Source organism: Melozone crissalis, unplaced genomic scaffold (assembly GCF_028551555.1).
Source record: "Melozone crissalis strain CALT ecotype California unplaced genomic scaffold, PUWL_Pcris_2 ptg000002l_1, whole genome shotgun sequence".
Lineage (NCBI taxonomy): Eukaryota > Metazoa > Chordata > Aves > Passeriformes > Passerellidae > Melozone > Melozone crissalis.
In genome coordinates, this window is record NW_026535780.1 from 227,559 (window position 1) to 247,091 (window position 19,533).

Here is a 19,533-nt window from a genome sequence, read left to right on the forward strand (position 1 = left end):
GAACTTCACATTTCTCTTGTTTGAACCTTGGGAAGTTCCCTTAAAACCTTAGTCTTAAGGTCCTTCTTATCAGTGAAACGGCCAAGTGGGGCCTCAGTGACACCAACATCTGAAAGTGCGCTGAAGGTGCAACTCTCCCACTGCCCACATGGAATGGAAGAGTCCAGGTGCTCACACCTGGCACAGATGCAAAGCCCAGACCAGCCTGACTGATCTAGGATGGTTTGGGGACCCTCTTCCTAACACATCCACAAACCCAAAACTATGAGTTCCATGGGATGACCTCACTGATGACACCCCACCTCTCCAAATCTTGGTCATGTCTTCAGTTCCATTTGACTCACACCATCAACACCTGCCCTTGGTTTCAAATACTCACACTATAAAGGAGGAATGACTGTGATGGCAGGAGCAGCTCCTCATGCACAGCACAGTACAAAGGCCACACCAGCCTGACATGGCTGCAGTGGAATGGGGACCCTCTTCACAGCACACCCAAAAATGAAACAACACGAATGCTACAGAATGACCTCACTGATGACACTCATATTTTTCTTAGGCTTCTGTTGTACATTTGGGCTTTTCTGACACATATCTTCCAAACAAATCCTCCCAAATACCAACTCTCACTTTAAAGCTGACACCAAGGTCAGATGGACACTTCCTCAACAGAAGGACATGGCGCTGCAGAGTTGTGTGCAGGAAAACATTCCCCACATGATGACTTGCAAGGCTGTGTCAGAAAAAACTGATATTATGACTTCAAATCAGGTACCTCTAGAGAGTAACAAGGTCAACCAACTTTTTCTGAAAAGTGAATGTCTATAGCTACATCAGTTGCCCCTCACACAAGTTCTTCCCCTTATCCTTCACCAGCTATGGATAGACCAGCACAAGACCTTGGGTTGTATGGGAAGCGTGTCTGAATAAGAGGAATTGCTTCCCATCTTTAGTGGGAAAGGCCTGAACTATAGGGGTGTTTAGGAGTTTTGCAATATAGTCGGGAGACAGAAAATGTGATGAAGGGGAGCTGTCACCTGTCACCGCCAGAAGAGATGCAAAGCCCAAACCAGCCTGATGCGGCTGTGGCAGAATGAGGTCCCTCTTCACCACACACCCACAAAACCACAGGACACCATTGCCACAATGATGACAACCCATCTCTCCAAAGCTTTGGTCACATCTTCAGCCCTCCCAGAGAAACAATGTCAACCACAGCCTTTGGTCTCTAATACCTGCATTTAAAAGGCACTGCCAAGGTCAAGTCCTCAAGAGCAGGATATGACAATGCAGACTTGTGGGGAGCAAAATACTCCCCACCTCAGCACTCACCAGGCCTACAAAATGCCCTGAGGGCATGGGACAAGGCTGTCCCACCCCTCCGGAACCAGCATAAAAGCCAGCCCAGAGCCTCTCTCCCTCACACACTTCTCCTCAAGCCTTGTCCTCCTGCTCCTGCCCATAACCAGGTGAGACTCAATCCCCTGACCCTCCTGCTCCTGCACCACTGGCCCCTCTCTTCCCACACGCTCAGCCCCAGCCGCCCTCATGCTGCCCACAGCTCCCCAACAGCTTCCACACTCCATCGCTGCCCCTTGCTCCCCCATGCCCCAGCCCGGCTTCACCCTCCTCTCTTCCAGGCACCCTCCACACCACACCCATGGCCTGCTACAACCGCTGCACTCCCTGCGGACCCACCCCGCTGGCCAACAGCTGCAACGAGCCCTGTGCCCTGCAATGCCAGGATTCCCGTGTCATCATCAACCCTTCTCCTGTGCTGGTCACCCTGCCAGGACCCATCATGACCTCCTTCCCCCAGAACACCGCTGTCGGATCCACCTCCTCCGCTGCTCTGGGCACTGAGCTCAATGCCCAGGGACAGCCCATCTCTGGCGGATTTGGCTTTGGCCTTGGCTACGGCCTGGGAGGCCTGGGCTGCTATGGCACAAGGGGCTATGGCTCCATCCGCTAAGGGCCCTCAGCACCAACCCTGACACCACCAGCTCTGCCCTCTGCCAACAGCTCCTGCAACCAAAGCACCTCAGCTGATGGCGTCTCTACTTGTACCTCACTCTGGATCCATTCAAGTCCTCTCTCTTGCTTTTTAATTCTTTTGCCTCAATAAATTTTTCCTGCATCAACGACTCACTTGTCTCTTCCTTTTGGATTCCAAAGCCCTTATATCCTCACCCATCGGAGGCAAAGGGGCACAACACCTTCCTAAACAAGGAAGGGGCACAACACCTTCCTAAACACCTTCCTCAATGGTAACAACCATAACTGGCACAGGAGGCTTGAAGTTGAAGGGTGAAGGGTGACCCTTCAGTACATGAGAAACACACATCATCTTCCATTCCGAAGGCTTTGACACAACAAAGCTCTCCTGCCCGGTGCTCTGACAAAGACTTTCTATGCCAGCATAGCCTTGGCATGATCTCCTCCCATTAGAACTCTCAAACCACACAAATAATCACAATAACATCCACTCTCAGAGAAATTCGGCAAGCGCTGCAAGGGCTTCCATCCTCTCTGATCAAGGAAGGGAACCCAGAGAAAGATTTGCAGAACCATGGACAGGTCAGGTCGTCATCTCCCCGGGAGAGAGAAACTCCTGCACCTCTTCCACTCTGTGACCACCGTCACATTAAAGAACGGCTTGTCTGCTCTGTCCATGGAATTCCATCTGTTTTCATTTTGCCATTGCCAACTTCTAAAAACCCAGCATCCAGCCTTGTCTCCTGGAAGTCCCAGCTCTCTCAGTCCCTTGTGAAAAATCCTCCAAACCTTTAAAAATCTTGGTGGCCCTGAACTGGCCTTGATTCACTAGGCCTGTGGTCCCCCTCCCCTGCGGACCCCGAACCTGCTCACACCAACTCACATCGTTTTAGACACTTTTGGTCTCATGGATGTTGAACACTTTTGGTCTCATGGATGCGACTATTGAGCTGCTTCATTTGTCAAGCTGACTCCAGCTTGACAATTGGATCACAAGGCCCCAGATCATGTTGATTAAATATTATATGAATACAGCAACCCACCTCACTGACCCTTTACACCACCTCTACATCCTTGCATAGTCTGCAATGGTGCAGTACGTGACACGGCCAAGACATGGCTAAGAGGTGGAGGTAAACACCAGCCATGGCTCTCTCTGCATCCACAGCAAGATTTTTTTTTCCTATATGTAACACAGAGGTCACTAAGACACGATTTTGCCCTCCAAATCAACTCTAACTGTTCCTCATCACCCTGTATGACCTGCGTTAGGAAATGCTTTGCAGGGGAAAAATTGTCCCATCCTTGTCTGCAGGAACAAGGGCCCTGGAAATCCATGGGCAAGGTGGGAGGGAGTAAATGCACTTGAAGGGGCAGGACCTAATGCCCAGCACAGCCACAAAGCCCAGAGCAGCCTGACAGGGCTGTAAAGGAATGGGGTCCCTCCCTCAAATGCAGCCACAAACCAAAGACCTCCTCTCCCATGCGTTGACCTCATTGTTGACATCCCAATTTTCCTAGGTATTTGTGGTTGATTCTGGTTTCACTGACATGCACTTTCCAAGCAAATCCTCCCAAATACCAACACTCACTTTAAAGATGCTGCCAAGGTCAGATGGACACAGTCACCAAAGCAGGACATGGAATTGTAGATTTGCAGGAAGAAAAAGAGTCCCCAGCTCATGGCTCATCAGCCTGGCCCAGGTAAGACTGACCTTATGATTTACATTCATGTACCTTGAGAAAGTAAAAAGGTCAACACATTTGTTCTGAAAATTGAATGTATCAAGGTCATTCAAGTGCTCCACAGACATCATCTTCTATCCTTCACTGGATTTCATTTCTAAGTGTCACTCAGAGACCAGCAATGGAACCCCACAGTGTGACCAAGCAATGGCAAGTTGAGATGAGTACTACTGATGAATAAAACCCAAGACATTACAGGGCCTGACAAGAGTCCCCAAACCATAGGGATTGTTTTCTCACATCCAGATGGAAAGGCATGGCATAGAGACAGGTTTAGAATGGTGGCAATGGGACAGCGAGGGAGAAAATGTGGATGATGGAAGGGGACACACATCATCCCCAGAAGAACTGCAAAGCCCAGATGAGCTTGACGTGGTTGTGAAGGACTGAGGAGCCTCTCCACAAGACACCCACAAACCACAGCACAACACGGCCATTGGGTCACTTTACTGGTGACACCCACTCGCCAAATCTGACATCCACAGCCCACCACAAAAACATCTTCATCAAATGCCCTTGGTCTCTAATACTTGCATTTAAAAGCTGCTGACAATGTCATAAGGACAGGGACTCAAAATTAAGACATGACACAGCAGAGTTGTGGGATGGAAAACATTCCCCACTGGAGGATTCACCACTCTGAGACAACCAGGAACTGTGGCCTGCAAAATGCCACAAGGCCATGGGACAAGGCTGTCCCGCCCATCCAGAACCAACATAAAAGCCAGCCCAGAGCCTCACTCCCTCACACACTTCTTCTCGAGCCTTCTCCTCCTGCTGACAACAAGGTGAGTCGAAAGCCCCTAAACCTCCTGCTCCTGCACCCCTGGCCCTTCTCTTCCAGCACGTTTAGCCCCAGCCTCTGCAGCCCTCACGCCTCCCCACTGACGCACAACAGCCTCCAAGCTCCCCCACCCTGCTGATACTCCTCTCCTTGCTCCCCCACACCGCTAACGTTCCTCATCCTCTCTCTTCCAGGCACCCTCCACACCACACCCATGGCCTGCAACAGCCTCTGCCGCCCCTGCGGACCCACCCCGCTGGCCAACAGCTGCAACGAGCCCTGTGCCCTGCAATGCCAGGATTCCCGCGTCATCATCGACCCTTCCCCTGTGCTGGTCACCCTGCCAGGACCCATCATGACCTCCTTCCCCCAGAACACCGCCGTCGGATCCACCTCCTCCGCTGCTCTGGGCACTGAGCTCAATGCCCAGGGACAGCCCATCTCTGGCGGATTTGGCTTTGGCCTTGGCTACGGCCTGGGAGGCCTGGGCTGCTATGGCAGAAGGGGCTATGGCTCCATCTGCTAAGGGCCCCCAGCACCACCCCTGATGCCAACAGCTCTGCCCTCTGCCAACAGCTCCTGCAAGCAAAGCATCAGGGCTGATGGTCTCTCTACTTGCACCTCACACCTGATTCCTTAAGCTTCTTCTTTCTCATCCTTCTTTGAATTCAATAAAGTTTTCTTGCATCACAACCTGAGTTGCTTCCTGTTATTTTTTAATTCCAATGGTCTCACATCCTCACCGTGTGCAATGCCAGCACGCAACCATTATGTGGGGAGGAATGGAGAAAAGAACATTTCTTATTAAATGTCCCCACCAAAACAACCAACACTGACATGGGGAACAGGGGAGAGGGGAGATCTTCCAGAACATGACACAAGGCCATCACCTCATCTACCAAAGGCTTGCTTGCAGCTATTCTCTCCTGGGCACTGCATAACAAAGTCACTCTGTGCCACCACACACTTGAAAAATTGCCTTCCCCATAATACTTATTGAGTCCTCCCAACAAACAGAGGAATAACATCATGCACTTGGGCAGGAACTCCGCAGTGCCAATTCTTCCATCTCCCTTTCTCAAGCAGGCCCAGCACAGGCAGGATTTCCAGAATTATGTCCAGTTCAGTTTTGGACCTCCAAGAAGAGAGACCCCATTGTCTCTTACATTCTGGGACAATCCACACACACTGAAAAATACTTACTTTTCTCACCCATGGTATCCCATCTATTTTCAGTTGTGCACATGCCTTCTTTCCTTCATGTCTGGAGTACTGAGAACAGCAGGGCTCCCACTCACTGATAACACATCCCTGCCCAGCCTTGTCTACCCACAGTCCATGCTCTCTCAGTCTCTCCTATACCAAAGATTCTCCAACCCTTGCAATATCTGCTGGCCCTCAACCTCTCTTTGCTCACTACCCACTTGTGCATCTACGGTGAGGGCCAGAACTGTCCACACGGCTCCTCACAGGATCTCCTCAGTGTTCTAAACAGAGGAAGGGCCACCTCTCACGACTTCATGGCAAGAATCTCCTGAAATCTGTCATGGACACATGTGATGCTCCACTAATGTGATGCTCCACTGCAACTTTCTGGTCTGGGTTCTTGATCAGCACCAGAGGGTCCTGCTCACAAAAGCCACTTCTCAGACTCTCGGCCTACAGCATGAGCCAGAGGCAAATGCTATCCCGGTCCAGATGCACAACTTCAGAGTTCTCTTGTTTGAAATTTTGGAGGTTCCCTTCAAACCTTAGTCTCGAGGTCCTTCTGAATGGTCGAACAGCCAAGTGGGGCCTCAGTCACTCCATCTCCTGCCAGCTCCCTGAAGGGGCAACTCTCCAACTGCTGACAAGAAATGGAATAGTCCAGGCACTCACACCTGGCACAGATGCAAAGCCCAGACCTGCCTGACACACCTGGGATACTTTGGGGCCCCTCCCCACCCACAACACACCCACAAACCCAGAACCATGAGTTCCATTAGATGACCTCACTGATGACACCCCACCTCTGCAAATCTTGGTCACGTCTTCAGTCCACTTTGACACACACCATCAACACTAGACTTTGGTTTCAAATACTCACAATATAAAGGAGGAATGACCACAGTGGAAGGAGCAGCTCCTCACGCACAGCAAAGTTGCAAAGCCCGCACAAGCCTGACATGACTGAAGTGGAATGGGGCAAATCTTCACAACACACCCACAAAATAAACCACAGAAGGGCCTTTAAACACCCTCACTGATGACAGCCATATTGTTCTTAGCATTTTGTTGCATATTCTGCTTTCTCTGACACACATCATCCATGCCAATGCCCCCCAATATCAAGTCTCAAATTAAAGCAGACACCAAGAAGAGATGGACATGGGCTCAAGAGCCATGACAGGGCAGATTTGCGGCGAGAAAAACTATCCTCACCTCATGACTTGTAAAACTGTTTATGAGAAAATTGTTATGATAAACCTAGATGTTGTAGCTCTAGAGAGTGACCAGGTCAACTCCCTTTTTCTGAAAGCTAAATGTACACAGTTCCTTCAACTGCTCCTCATGCCTTCTTATCCAGCACCAAATTTCCCTTTCCAGGTTTCATTCTGATCACAGCAATGGGACCACACAGTGTGACCTTGTTAGGCCCAGTTATTCGAGCGCTATGGATGAACCAGCACAAGACGTTGGACAGTAGGGGAGGTGTCACAGGGATTGTTCTCCCATAACCAGCAGGACAGGCCTGGCATGGAGACAGGTTTAGAATGCTGGCAACGAGACAGGGTGGGAGAGAATGACATGGAAGGGGACACTCATCACCCCCAGAAGAGTTGCAAAGCCCACATGAGCCTGACATGGCTGTGAGGGTAGGAGGACTTTCTTGACAATACACCCAAAAACCACAGCACACCAGGGTCAGGGGGTGGCTTCATGGTTGACGCCCCACAGTCCAAAGTTCTGGTCACGTCCACAGCCCTACACCATAAACATCGCCATCAACAGACTTTGTTCTCTAATACCTGTATTTAAAGGCCGCCAATTTCAGATGAACATGGACTCAAAGACAGAACATGACACAGCTGAGTTGCGGGATGCAAAACACTCCCCACGTCAGGACTCACCACTCTGAGCTAGCCAGGAACAGTGGCCTGCAAAATGCCCCAAGGCCATGGGACAAGGCTGTCCCGCCCCTCGAGAACCAGCATAAAAGCCAGCCCAGAGCCTCTCTCCCTCACACACTTCTCTTCAAGCCTTCTCCGCCTGCTCCTGCTGACAGCAAGGTGAGCTCAAGCCTGCAAACCTCCTGCTCCTGCACACTTCTCTCCTTGCTCTCCCACGCCTCTACCCTGCCTCATCCTCTCTCCCCTTCCAGGCACCCTCCACACCACACCCATGGCCTGCTACAACCGCTGCACTCCCTGCGGACCCACCCCGCTGGCCAACAGCTGCAACGAGCCCTGTGCCCTGCAATGCCAGGATTCCCGTGTCATCATCAACCCTTCCCCCGTGCTGGTCACCCTGCCAGGACCCATCATGACCTCCTTCCCCCAGAACACCGCCGTCGGATCCACCTCCTCCGCTGCTCTGGGCACTGAGCTCAATGCCCAGGGACAGCCCATCTCTGGCGGATTTGGCTTTGGCCTTGGCTACGGCCTGGGAGGCCTGGGCTGCTATGGCACAAGGGGCTATGGCTCCATCTGCTAATGGCCCTCAGCACCACCCCTGACACCACCAGCTCTGCCCTCTGCTAGCAGCTCCTGCAACCAAAGCACCTTGGCTGATGGTTGCCCTTCTTGTATTCACCCTGGATCCCTTCATGTTCTCTCTCTTGCCTTTTAATTCTTTTGCCTCAATAAACTTTTCCTGCATCAAAGCCTCACACGTTGCCTCTTTTTTTTCAAGTCCAAAATCCTCACACCCTGACACATGGGCTGGATAGCAAAGGGCCACAACTCCACCCTAAACAAGTAGAACCCTAACAGTAACTACCCAGACTGGAACAGGAAGCTGGGTTGAAGGGTCACCTTCCAGAACATGAAAAAATACATCACCTACCATAACAAAAGCTTTGCTCAGTGCTCCACTCCTCATTGCTCTGGTTAAGTCTCTCCATTCCTGCATACCTTTGACAGTATCTCCTCCCATCAAAACTCTCAAACCACACAAACAATCACAGAATGATCCCATCTCCACGAAAATTGGGAAGTGTTGCAAGGAATTCCATCCCCTCTGCTCAAGGAAGGCTATCCAGTGAAGGATTTACAGAATCATGGACACTTCAGGTTTCCATCTCCCTGGACACAGAGACTCCTGCACTTCTTCCATTCTGTGACCACCATCACACTAAAAAAGGCTTGTCTGCCCTTTCCATGGAATTCCATCTGTTTTCACTGGGGCCATTGCTGACTTGTAACAAACCACAATCTAGCTTTGTCTTCTGGAAGTCCCAGCTCTCTCAGTCCCCTGTGAAAAATCCTCCAGCCCTTTAAATGTCTTGGTAGCCTTGAACTGGTCTTCTTTCACTAACTCTGTGGGCCTCCTCTGCTGGGGAGCCCAGAACTGTTCACACTGACTCACAACATTTTTGATGATGTTGAACAGTGTTGGCCTCATGGATACGACTCTAGAGTTACTTCATTTGAAGTTTGACTCCAGCTTGATTTCGGATCACAAGGCCCCAGGTCATGCTGCTTCAATATCATATAAATAGAGCAGTCCACCTCACTGACCCTTTACACCACCTCTACATCCTTGCATAGTCTGCAATGATGCAGTAGGAGACAGTGCCAAAGACATTGGTAAGACGTGGAGGTAAACACCAGCCATGGCTCCCTCATCACCCACAGTAAGATTCTTTCTTTCTGTATGTAACACAGAGGTCACTAAGACATGATTTTACCCTCCAAAGTCAGCTCTAACTGGTCCTCATCACCTTGGATGACCTGCAGTAGGAAATGCTTTGTAGGGGAAAAATTGTCCCATCCTTGTCTGCAGGAACAAGGTCTCTGGAAATCCATGGACAAGGTGGGAGGGAGTAAATGCCCTGGAATGGGCAGAACCTAATGCCCAGCACAGCCACAAAGCCCAGAGCAGCCTGACAGGATTTTAAAGGAATGGGATCCCTCTCTCAAATGCAGTCACAAATCAAAGCACACCTGTACCATTGGTTTACCAGATTGATGACATCCTATTTTCATAGGCATTTGTGGTTTATTTTAGATTTTCTGACATGCATCTTCCAAGCAAATCCTCCCAAATACCAACTCTCATTTTAAAGCTGCTGCCAAGGTCAGATGGACAGGCTCAAAAGAGCAGGATTTGGAATTGTAGAGTTGCAGGAAGGAAAACAGTCCCCAGCTCATGAGTCGCCAGGCTGGGCTTGGTAAAACTGACACTATGATTTACATTCATGTACCTTGACAGGGTAAAAAGGTCAAGATTATTATTCTGAAAATTGATTGTAACCAAGTTTTTCAAATGCTTCTCACATGCTATCTTCTTTTCCTTCACCTGTTTTCCTTTTTAGCTGCCACTCAGAGCCCAGCAATGGGACTCCGCAGTGTGACCTACATATGGCCAGCTGAGATGAGCACTACAGATGAATAAAACACAAGACATTGCAGAGCATAACAGGAATCACCAAATAACAGGGATTGGTTTCCCATAACCAGCAGAAAAGGCTTGTCATATAAACTGGCTTAGAACATCGGCAAAAGGACAGACAGCGAGAGAATGTGATTGAAGGGGACAGCCATCACCCCCAGAAGAGCTGCAAAGCCCAGATGAACCTGACATGGCTATGGGGAATGAGGAGTCTCTCCACAAGGCACCCACAAACCACAGAACACCAGAACCAGGGGGTGACTTCACAGCTGACATCCCACTGTCCCAATTTGGTCACGTCCACAGCCCTACAAAAAAAACATCATCATCAACAGATGTTGGTCTCTTCTACTTACATTTAAAAGCTGCCGCCAAATTCAGACGGACACGGACGCGAAAGCAGGACATGACACAGCAGAGTTGTGGGATGCAAAACAATCCCCACCTCAGCACTCACCACTCTGAGCCAACGAGGAACTGTGGTCTGCAAAATGCTCCAAGGCCATGCGACAAGGCTGTCCCACCCCTCCAGAACCAGCATAAAAGCCAGCCCAGAGCCTCTCTCCCTCACACACTTCTCCTGAACACTTCTGCTCCTGCAGACAACAAGGTGAGCCTCAATCCCCTCACACTTCTGCTCCTACACCCCTGGCCCCTTCATTCCTGCATGCTCGGCCTCAGCCTCAGCAGCCCTCACACCTCTACACAGCCCCAAAACGGCCTCCACATTCTCTTGTCTTTCTAAGACTTCACCCCTCTTACACCTGAACCTGTCTACCCTTCCTCACCCTCTCTCTTCCAGGCACCCTCCACACCACACCCATGGCCTGCTACAACCGCTGCACTCCCTGCGGACCCACCCCGCTGGCCAACAGCTGCAACGAGCCCTGTGCCCTGCAATGCCAACAATCCCGAGTTGTTATCCAGCCTTCCCCTGTGCTGGTCACCCTGCCAGGACCCATCATGACCTCCTTCCCCCAGAACACCGCCGTCGGATCCACCTCCTCCGCTGCTCTGGGCACTGAGCTCAGTGTGCAGGGACATCCCATCTCTGGCGGATTTGGCTTTGGCCTTGGCTACGGCCTGGGAGGCCTGGGCTGCTATGGCAGGAGGGGCTATGGCTCCATCTGCTAAGGGCCCTCAGCACCACCCCTGACACCTCCAGCTCTGCCCTCTGCCAACAGCTCCTGCAACCAAAGCACCTTGTCTAATGGCCTGTCTACTCACACCTCACACCTGATTTCTTCAGCTTCTTCCTTCTCAGCATTCTTTCAATTCAATAAATTTTTCTTGCATCATAAACAGCGTTGCTTCCTGTTCTTTTTTAATTTCAATGGTCTGACATCCTCACCCTCTGCAATGCCGGCACTCAACCATTATGTGGGATGGAAAGGGAGCAAAGAACATTTCTTAGTAAATATGTCCCCACCAGGGAAAACCAATGCTGACATGGGAATCAGAGCGGAGGGGAAACCTTCCAGAACATGACGCAAGGCCATCACCTCATCTACCCCTGGCTTTGACACAGCAATTATCACCTGAGTACAGCTCTGACGAATTCACTCTATGCCAGCACACACTTGAAAAATTCTCTTCCCAGCAACACAAGTGAGTCCTCCCAATAAACATAGTAATACCATCATGCACTTGGGCAGGAACTCCAGAGTGCAATTGCTTCCATTCCCTTGCTCAAGCAGACCCAGGAGGAGCAGGAATTCCAGGATTATGGCCAGTTCAGTTTTGGACCTCCAAGCAGAGGGAGCCCATTGTCTATTACACTCTGGGGCCATCCACACACATTGAAAAATTCTTCCTTCTTTTGCCCATGGAATTCCATCTAGTTTTAGTTCTGCCTTCTTTCCCTTCATGTCTGCAGTGCTGAAACCAGCTGAGGTCCCACACACTGGTGACCTCCATTGTCCAGGTTGTCTCCTCAGAGTCCCAGCTCTTTCAGTCTCTCCTCTAGCAATGATCCAGCAGGCCTTTAAGTATCTAGAGGCCCTCAAGCGGTCTTTTTTTCCTATCCCCTTGTACTTCTTCACATCTCAAGGCCAGAATTATCTACACCACCTCACACAGGATCTGACCAGTGCACAAAATAGAGGAAGGGCCACATCTCACAATTTGATGGCAACAATTTTCTGAAATCTGTCTTGGACACAGGTGTCTTCCCACTGAAGTAATGGCCCACTGCAATCTATTGGTCACTCCGTTCTTGATCAGCACCACAGGGTCCTGCCCACAAAAGCCACTTTTCAGACTCTGCCCAGAGCATGACCCAGGCCCCAGTGCAATCCCTGCCGTGCTGCAGAACTTCTCATTTCCCTTGCTTGAACTTTGGGAGATACCATTATCGCCTAATCTCAAGATCCCTCTGCCTGGTGGCACAACCATGTGGGGTCTCAGACACTCCACTATTTGCCACCTTGCTGAGGGAGCAACTGTCCAACTGCCCACATGGAACAGAAAAGTCCAGGCCCTCACACCTAGCACAGATGCAAAGCCCAGACCAGCCTGACACACCTGGGATACCTTGGGGCCCCTCGTCAGAACCCACCCATAAACCAAAACCCATGAGTTCCATTGGATGACCTCACTGATGATAGCCCAACTCTCCAAATCTTGGTCACACCTTCAATCCCCTTTGACACACACCATCAACACCAGCCTTTGGTTTCAAATACTCACACTTTAAAGGAGGAATTACCATGATGGAAGGAGCAGGTCCTCATGCACAGCTATGCTGCAAAGGCCACACCAGCCTGACATGACAGCAGTGGAATGGGGCCCGTCTTCATAACACACCCACAAAATAAAGCATGAAAGTCCCATAAAATGACCCCACTGATGACACCCATATATTCTTTGGGCTTCTGTTTTAGGTTTTGGTTTTTCTGACACACACCTTCCAAGCAAAGCATCCCAAATATCCACACACTTAAAAGCTGACACCAAGGTCAAATGGACACGGCCTCAAGAGCAGGATATGACACTGAAGGATTGAGGGAAGGAAAACATTCCCCACAGCAACAGTAAAAAGACCAAGACAGACAAAAACGACGTTACAATTTCCATTCAAGTACCACTTGAGTGGAATAAGGTCAACTCTTGTCCTTTGAAAAACAAATATCCACAGTTGCTTCAACTGCTCCACAAGTCTACTTACCCTGCACCAGTTTTCCTGTCCAGGTTTCAATGTGACCCCAGCAACGGGACCCCACAGTGTGACCTCAATGGGCCCAGCTGAGATGAATGCTACGGGATGAACCAACATAAGACATTGGACAGCAGGGGAGGCATCACAGGGATCGTTTTCCGATATCTAGCAGGAGAGGCCTGGCATACAGACAGCTTTGGAATGTTTGCAACGTGGCAGGGAGGAAGAGAATATATGGAAGGGGACACCCTTAATCTCCAGTAGAGCTGCAAATCCCAGATGAGTCTGACGAGGCTGTGGGGGAAGAAGGACCCTCTCCACAGGACACGCACAAACCACAGCATACCAGGCCCAGGAGGTGACTTCAATGTTGACACCCCACTGTCAAAGGCTCTGGTCACGTCCACAGACCTCCACAAAAAACATCATCATCAACGGACTTTGGTCTCTAATACTTGCATTTAAAGCTGCCAAAAATGTCAGATGGAAAAGGACTCAAAAGTAGGACATGACACAGTAGAGTTTTGGGATGGAAAACACTCCCCACCTCAGCACTCACCATTCTGAGTAAACCAGGCACTGTGGCCTGCAAAAGGCTCCAAGGCCAACAGACAAGGCTGTCCCACCACTCCAGAACCAGCATAAAAGCCAGCCCAGAGCCTCTCTCCCTCACACACTTCTCCTCAAGCATTCTCCTCCTGCTCGTGCTGAAAACCAGGTGAGCCTCACTCCCCTGATCCTCCTACACCCCGGGCCCCTCTTTTCCAGCATGCTCAGAAACAGCTTCAGTACCACTCACACCTCCCCACAGGCTCCACACTCCCTCACTCTTCTACATCATTGCCCCTCACATGCCCACACCGCTGTCTAATATCGTTCTCTCTCTTCCAGGCACCCTCCACACCACACCCATGGCCTGCTACAACCACTGCACTCCCTGCGGACCCACCCCGCTGGCCAATAGCTGCAACGAGCCCTGTGCCCTGCAATGCCAACATTCCCGAGTTGTTATCCAGCCTTCTCCCGTGCTGGTCACTCTGCCAGGACCCATCATGACCTCCTTCCCCCAGAACACCGCCGTCGGATCCACCTCCTCCGCTGCTCTGGGCACTGAGCTCAATGCCCAGGGACAGCCAATCTCTGGCGGATTTGGCTTTGGCCTTGGCTACGGCCTGGGAGGCCTGGGCTGCTATGGCAGGAGGGGCTATGGCTACATCTGCTAAGGGCCCTCAGCACCACCCCTGACACCACCAGCTCTGCCCTCTGCCAACAGCTCCTGCAAGCAAAGCACCTCAGCTGATGGTCTCTCTACTTGCACCTCACACCTGATGTGTCCAGCTTCTTCTTTCTCAGCATTCTATCAATTCAATAAAGTTTTCTTGCATCACAACCTGAGTTGTTTCATCATCTTTTTGAATTCCAATGGTCTCACATCCTCATCCTGTGCAATGCCAGCACTCAGCCATTACGTGGGAAGGAAAGGGAGCAAAGAACATTTCTTCGTAAATATGTCCCCACCAAAACAACCAACACTGACATGGGAAACAGGGGAGAGGGGAGATCTTCCAGAACATGACACAAGGCCATCACCTCATCTACCAAAGGCTTGCTCACAGCTATTTTCTCCTGGGCACTGCTTAGGAAGTCACTCCATGCCACCACACACTTGAAAAATTCCCTTCCCCGTAATACTTATTGAGTCCTCCCCACGAACAGAGGAATAACATCATGCACTTGGGCAGGAACTCCACAGTGCCAATTCTTCCATCTCCCTTTCTCAAGCAGGCCCAGCACAGGCAGGATTTCCAGAATTATGTCCAGTTCAGTTTTGGACCTCCAAGAAGAGAGACCCCATTGTCTCTTACATTCTGGGACAATCCACACACACTGAAAAATACTTACTTTTCTCACCCATGGTATCCCATCTATTTTCAATTGTGCACATGCCTTCTTTCCTTCATGTCTGGAGTACTGAGAACAGCAGGGCTCCCACTCACTGATTACACATCCCTGCCCAGCCTTGTCTACCCACAGTCCATGCTCTCGCAGTCGCCCCTATACCAAAGATTCTCCAACCCTTGCAATATCTGCTGGCCCTCAACCTCTCTTTGTTCACTACCCACTTGTGCATCTACGGTGAGGGCCAGAACTGTCCACAGGGCTCCTCACAGGATCTCCTCAGTGTTCTAAACAGAGGAAGGGCCACCTCTCACGACTTCATGGCAAGAATCTCCTGAAATCTGTCATGGACACTTGTGATGCTCCACTAATGTGATGCTCCACTGCAACTTTCTGGTCTGGGTTCTTGATCAGCACCAGAGGGTCCTGCTCACAAAAGCCACTTCTCAGACTCTCGGCCTACAGCATGAGCCAGAGGCAAATGCTATTCCTGTCCAGATGCACAACTTCAGAGTTCTCTTGTTTGAAATTTGGGAGGTTCCCTTCAAACCTTAGTCTCGAGGTCCTTCTGAATGGTCAAACAGCCAAGTGGGGCCTCAGTCACTCCATCCCCTGCCAGCTCCCTGAAGGGGCAACTCTCCCACAGCTGACAAGGAATGGAAGAGTCCAGGCACTCACACCTGGCACAGATGCAAAGCCCGGATCTGCCTGACACACCTGGGATACTTTGGGGCCCCTCCTAAACCACAACACACCCACAAACCCAGAACCAGAGTCCCATTGGATGACCTCACTGATGACACCGCATCTCTGCAAATCTTGGTCACGTCTTCAGTCCCCTTTGACACACACCATCAACACTAGACTTTGGTTTCAAATACTCACACTATAAAGGAGGAATGACCACAATGGAAGGAGCAGCTCCTCACGCACAGCAAAGCTGCAAAGCCCGCACAAGCCCAACATGACTGAAGTGGAATGGGGCAAATCATCACAACACACCCACAAAATAAACCACAGAAGGGCCTTTAAACACCCTCACTGATGACAACCATATTGTTCTTAGTATTTTGTTGCATATTCTGCTTTCTCTGACACACATCATCCATGCCAATGCTCCCCAATATCAAGTCTCAAATTAAAGCAGACACCAAGAAGAGATGGACATGGGCTCAAGAGCCATGACAGGGCAGATTTGCGGAGAGAAACACTATCCTCACCTCATGACTTGTAAAACTGTTTATGAGAAAAATGATATGATAAACCTAGATGTCGTAGCTCTAGAGAGTGACAAGGTCAACCCACTTTTTCTGAAAGCTAAATGTACACAGTTCCTTCAACTGCTCCTCATGCCTTCTTATCCAGCACCAAATTTCCCTTTCAGGTTTCATTCTGATCACAGCAACGGGACCCCACAGTGTGACCTTGTTAGGCCCAGTTATTCGAGCGCTATGGATGAACCAGCACAAGACGTTGGACAGTAGGGGAGGTGTCACAGGGATTGTTCTCCCATAACCAGCAGGACAGGCCTGGCATGGAGACAGGTTTAGAATGCTGGCAACGAGACAGGGTGGGAGAGAATGACATGGAAGGGGACACTCATCACCCCCAGAAGAGTTGCAAAGCCCACATGAGCCTGACATGGCTGTGAGGGTAGGAGGACTTTCTTGACAATACACCCAAAAACCACAGCACACCCGGGTCAGGGGGTGGCTTCATGGTTGACATCCCACAGCCCAAAGCTCTGGTCACGTCCACAGCCCTCCACAATAAACATCGCCATCAACAGACTTTGTTCTCTAATACCTGTATTTAAAGCTGCCGCCAATGTCAGATGAACATGGACTCAAAGACAGAACATGACACAGCTGAGTTGTGCGATGCAAAACACTCCCCACGTCAGGACTCACCACTCTGAGCCAGCCAGTAACAGTGGACTGCAAAATGCCCCAAGGCCATGGGACAAGGCTGTCCCGCCCCTCGAGAACCAGCATAAAAGCCAGCCCAGAGCCTCTCTCCCTCACACACTTCTCTTCAAGCCTTCTCCGCCTGCTCCTGCTGACAGCAAGGTGAGCCTCAAGCCTGCAAACCTCCTGCTCCTGCACACTTCTCTCCTTGCTCTCCCACGCCTCTACCCTGCCTCATCCTCTCTCCCCTTCCAGGCACCCTCCACACCACACCCATGGCCTGCTACAACCGCTGCACTCCCTGCGGACCCACCCCGCTGGCCAACAGCTGCAACGAGCCCTGTGCCCTGCAATGCCAGGATTCCCGCGTCATCATCAACCCTTCCCCTGTGCTGGTCACCCTGCCAGGACCCATCATGACCTCCTTCCCCCAGAACACCGCTGTCGGATCCACCTCCTCGGCTGCTCTGGGCACTGAGCTCAATGCCCAGGGACAGCCCATCTCTGGAGGATTTGGCTTTGGCCTTGGCTACGGCCTGGGAGGCCTGGGCTGCTATGGCAGAAGGGGCTATGGCTCCATCTGCTAAGGGCCCTCAGCACCAACCCTGACACCACCAGCTCTGCCCTCTGCCAACAGCTCCCACAAGCAAAGCACCTCAGCTGATGGTCTCTCTACTTGTACCTCACATCTGATCCCTTCAAGTTCTCTCCCTTGCCTTTTTAGTCTTTCACCTCAATAAAGAGTTTGTGCACCAAATCCACACATGTCTCCTCTTCTTTTTGCATTTGAACGCTCTCACACCTTCACCCAATGGGCTGGATGGCAAAGGGGCGCAACAACTTCCTAAACAAGTAGAATCCCAACAGTAAGAACCAAGACTGGCACTGGGTTGAGTGGTGATCATCCAGAACATGACAAAATCACATCTCCTGCCATACCAAAGCTTTGACACAACAATGCTCTTCTGCTCATTCCTCTGGAAAAGTCTCAGCATGCAAGCACATGCTTGACAAGATCTCCTTCCATCAGAACTCCCAAACCACACAAAATCACAATAACATCCACTTCCAGAGAAGCTCAGGAAGTGCTGCTGGGGTTTAAAATCCTGCTGGTCAAGGAAGAGTACCCAGAGAAGGATTCCCAGAACCATGGACAGGTCAGGTTTTGACCTCCCTGGACACAAAGATTCCTGCACCTCTTCCACTCTGCAACTGTCCTCACACTAAAAAAGGCTTCTCTGCTCTGCCCATGGAATTTCATCAGTTTTCACCTGTGCCATTGCTGACTTTTCCTTTGCATGTGCAGCACTGGGAACAGATGCGATCCCTCGGCTTCATTCCCTGACATCAGGGATTTTACACACACTGGTAACAACCCCCATCCAGCCTTGTCCCCTGGAAGTCCCAGCTCTAAGTCCCCTGTGAAGAATCCTCCAGACCTTTAAATATCTTGGTTGTCCCGAAAGGGCTCTGTTTCACTAAGTCTGTGGGCCTTCTTCCCTAGGGACCCTAGAATTGCTCACACCAACTCACATAATTTTTGAGGATGTTGAACACTTTTGGCCTCATGGATACAACTCTTGAGGTGCTTCATTTGAAGTTTGACTTCTGCTAGACAATTGGATCACAAGGTCTCAGGTCATGTTGTTTAAAACTATATAAATAGAGCAGTCTAACCTCACTGACCATTTACACCACCAGTTCATCCTTGCATAGTCTGCAATGATGCAGTAGGTGACACTGCCAAGACATTGCAAAGAGCTGGAGGTAAACACCAGCCATGGTTCCCTCATCATCCACGGTATGATTCTTTTTTTCTGTATGTAACAGAGAGGTCTCTAAGACAGGATTTTGCCCTCCAAAATCAACTCTAACTGCTCCTCATCACCTTGTATGAGCAAAACTTGGAAACGCTTTATAGGGGAAAAATTTTCCCCTCCATGTGTGAAGAAACAAGGTCCCTGGAAATCTGTGGGCAAGGTGGGAGGGAGTGAATGCACTGGAAGAGGGAAGTTCTAATGCTTGGCACAAAGCCCCAAGCAAAAAGACATGGCTCTAAAGGAATGGGATCCCTCTCTCAAATGCAACCACAAACCAAAGCACACCTGTCCCATTGGCTGACATCATTTATGACAGAACAATTTTTCTAGGCATTAGTGGTTTATTTTGGTTTCTGCAACATGCACCTTCCAAGCAAATCCTACCAAATACCAACTCTCACTTTAAAGCCGCTGCCAAGGTCAGATGGACTCGAGCACAAGAGCAGAACACGGAATTGCAGAGTTGCAGGAAGGAAAACAGTCCCCAGCTCTTGACTAGCCATCTAGGCTAGGAAACACTGATGTTATGATTTTCATTCAGATACCTTGAGAGAGTAAAAAGGTCAACCCTTTTGTTATGAAAATGAAACGCATTATACTCTTTCACCTGTTCTTCACACATAATCTTTTTAT

General features: G+C 50.3%; 3 protein-coding genes across 3 annotated transcripts; all 3 read left to right on the plus strand.

Annotated features, from left to right (window-relative positions):
- Positions 1-4,739: 4,739 nt before the first annotated feature.
- On the plus strand, positions 4,740-5,051 carry LOC128950628 (feather beta keratin-like). The gene has a single exon (XM_054295503.1). The coding sequence runs from the start codon at positions 4,740-4,742 to the stop codon at positions 5,049-5,051; it is 312 nt and encodes a 103-aa protein (XP_054151478.1).
- A 2,855-nt stretch (positions 5,052-7,906) lies between these two features.
- On the plus strand, positions 7,907-14,497 carry LOC128934528 (feather beta keratin-like). The gene is made up of 2 exons (XM_054272188.1): positions 7,907-8,169; positions 14,419-14,497. Exons 1-2 carry the CDS (start codon positions 7,907-7,909, stop codon positions 14,495-14,497), a joined length of 342 nt encoding a protein of 113 aa, XP_054128163.1.
- A 2,620-nt stretch (positions 14,498-17,117) lies between these two features.
- On the plus strand, positions 17,118-17,667 carry LOC128934443 (feather beta keratin-like). The gene is made up of 2 exons (XM_054272059.1): positions 17,118-17,238; positions 17,333-17,667. The coding sequence occupies exons 1-2, from the start codon at positions 17,118-17,120 to the stop codon at positions 17,665-17,667; spliced, it is 456 nt and encodes a 151-aa protein (XP_054128034.1).
- Positions 17,668-19,533: the final 1,866 nt, after the last annotated feature.